The 1722-nt window shown below is 34.4% G+C and overlaps 1 protein-coding gene across 1 annotated transcript; it reads left to right on the top strand.

Annotated features, from left to right (window-relative positions):
• The first annotated feature begins 274 nt into the window (after window positions 1-274).
• LOC136076010 (uncharacterized) lies at window positions 275-1510 on the top strand. Its single transcript, XM_065789469.1, has one exon. The coding sequence runs from the start codon at window positions 275-277 to the stop codon at window positions 1508-1510; it is 1236 nt and encodes a 411-aa protein (XP_065645541.1).
• The last annotated feature ends 212 nt before the right edge of the window (window positions 1511-1722 follow it).

Below are 1722 nucleotides of genomic sequence, written 5' to 3'. Positions count from 1 at the left end.
AGCAAAAAACCATGGCATTAATTACAGAACATTAGCACGTTATTGTTAAAAAATTATTATTACTAACCCATCACATGGTTCTATAGCAGATCTAATTGACAAAAATGAAAACCCCACCTCCCTGAATGTTATAGGATACAAAAGTCAATTGATATTGCCAGAAAAAGTAGAAAAAGAACTGGTCACCTACCTGTTGCGAGCAGCAGATATATATTTTGGTTTAACTCCTACCGAAGTAAAAAAACTTGCTTTCCAGCTAGCAATTAAAAATAATATGAAGGTTCCCAATTCTTGGGTTGTAAAGGAACAAGCTGGTAAGGATTGGTTTACAGGATTTATAAAGCGCCATTCAAATATTTCCATTAGGCAACCTGAAGCTACTAGTTTAAGTCGAGCGACGAGTTTCAATAAGCAGAATATTGCATCATTTTTTAGCAATTTGCAGTACTGTATGCAAAAATACTCGTTCTCACCAAATGACATTTGGAACATGGACGAAACTGCTGTAACTACTGTACAGCAACCTAAAAAGGTTATTGCGAAAAAAGGATTAAAACAAGTAGGAGCTATCACGTCAGCTGAAAGAGGAACTCTTGTAACATTAGCATGCACAATAAATGCTATTGGAAATAGCATTCCACCTTCTTTTATTTTTCCTCGTAAAAACTTTAAAGATCATTTCCTAATCAGTGCACCAACAGGAAGTGCAGGAGATGCAAATCCAAGTGGTTGGATGAAAGAAGAAAACTTTGTGAAATATCTAAAACATTTTGTAGGCAATACAAAACGTACTAAAGAAAAGCCTTGTTTATTGTTGCTTGACAATCACGAAACCCATCTTAGTATTGAAGGATTAGATTTGGCAAAAAATAATGGAATAGTAATGCTTACCTTCCCACCACATTTCACACATAAGTTGCAGCCCTTGGATAAGGCAGTTTATGGTCCTCTCAAAAACTATATAAATACTGCTATGACATCATGGTTAGTAATGAATCCTGGAAAAACTGTTACAATATATGATATTCCAAAAATAGTAAACATTGCATTTCCAAAGGCTGTATCTCCCCACAATATTTTAATTGGTTTTGCTGCAACAGGTATTTACCCGTTAAATCCTGATATTTTTACTGAAATTGATTACTGTCCTAACTATGTAACTGATCGCCCTGACCCACCTTGTTCACAGGCTGATTCAAATAAAAAAGACTGTGAATCTTATTCAATGCAACCAGAACCAGCAAATAAAAGATTTAAAGAATCTATTCAGATACCAGATAATCAGGTAGACATAACAATAGAAGATCCAGTTGTATCAAATAAAACCTCTAATCAGAACCCAATCACTACATTAGGTTTTAACAATTCAATCATACCACCTGAGAGTATTAGGCCTCTGCCTAAAGCAGGCCCGAGGTTAGCATCAAAAAGAGGTAGGAAAAAGCGGTCAACTATGATTCTTACTAACACGCCTGTCAAAGCATGGCTTGCAAAAAAAGAAGAAAACTAATTAAAAAAATTTTATTAGGAATTGTAAATCATTTACGAATGGAAGTAAAAAAGAATTAATAAAAGCAAATCTTGCTATGAAAAAACTTTCTATAGTCTTAAATTCATCTGAAGATGAAGAGTATCTATGCATCTATTGTTTTGAATCATTTTCTAACAGCAGATCAAGAGAACAGTGGATTCAATGTCAGGTTTGCCAAAAATGGGCTCATG

This window comes from Hydra vulgaris, chromosome 02 (assembly GCF_038396675.1).
Source record: "Hydra vulgaris chromosome 02, alternate assembly HydraT2T_AEP".
Classification (NCBI taxonomy): Eukaryota; Metazoa; Cnidaria; class Hydrozoa; order Anthoathecata; family Hydridae; genus Hydra; species Hydra vulgaris.
The sequence above is the reverse complement of the archived record's forward strand: the minus strand, read 5'-3'. Positions and strand labels throughout refer to the sequence as shown.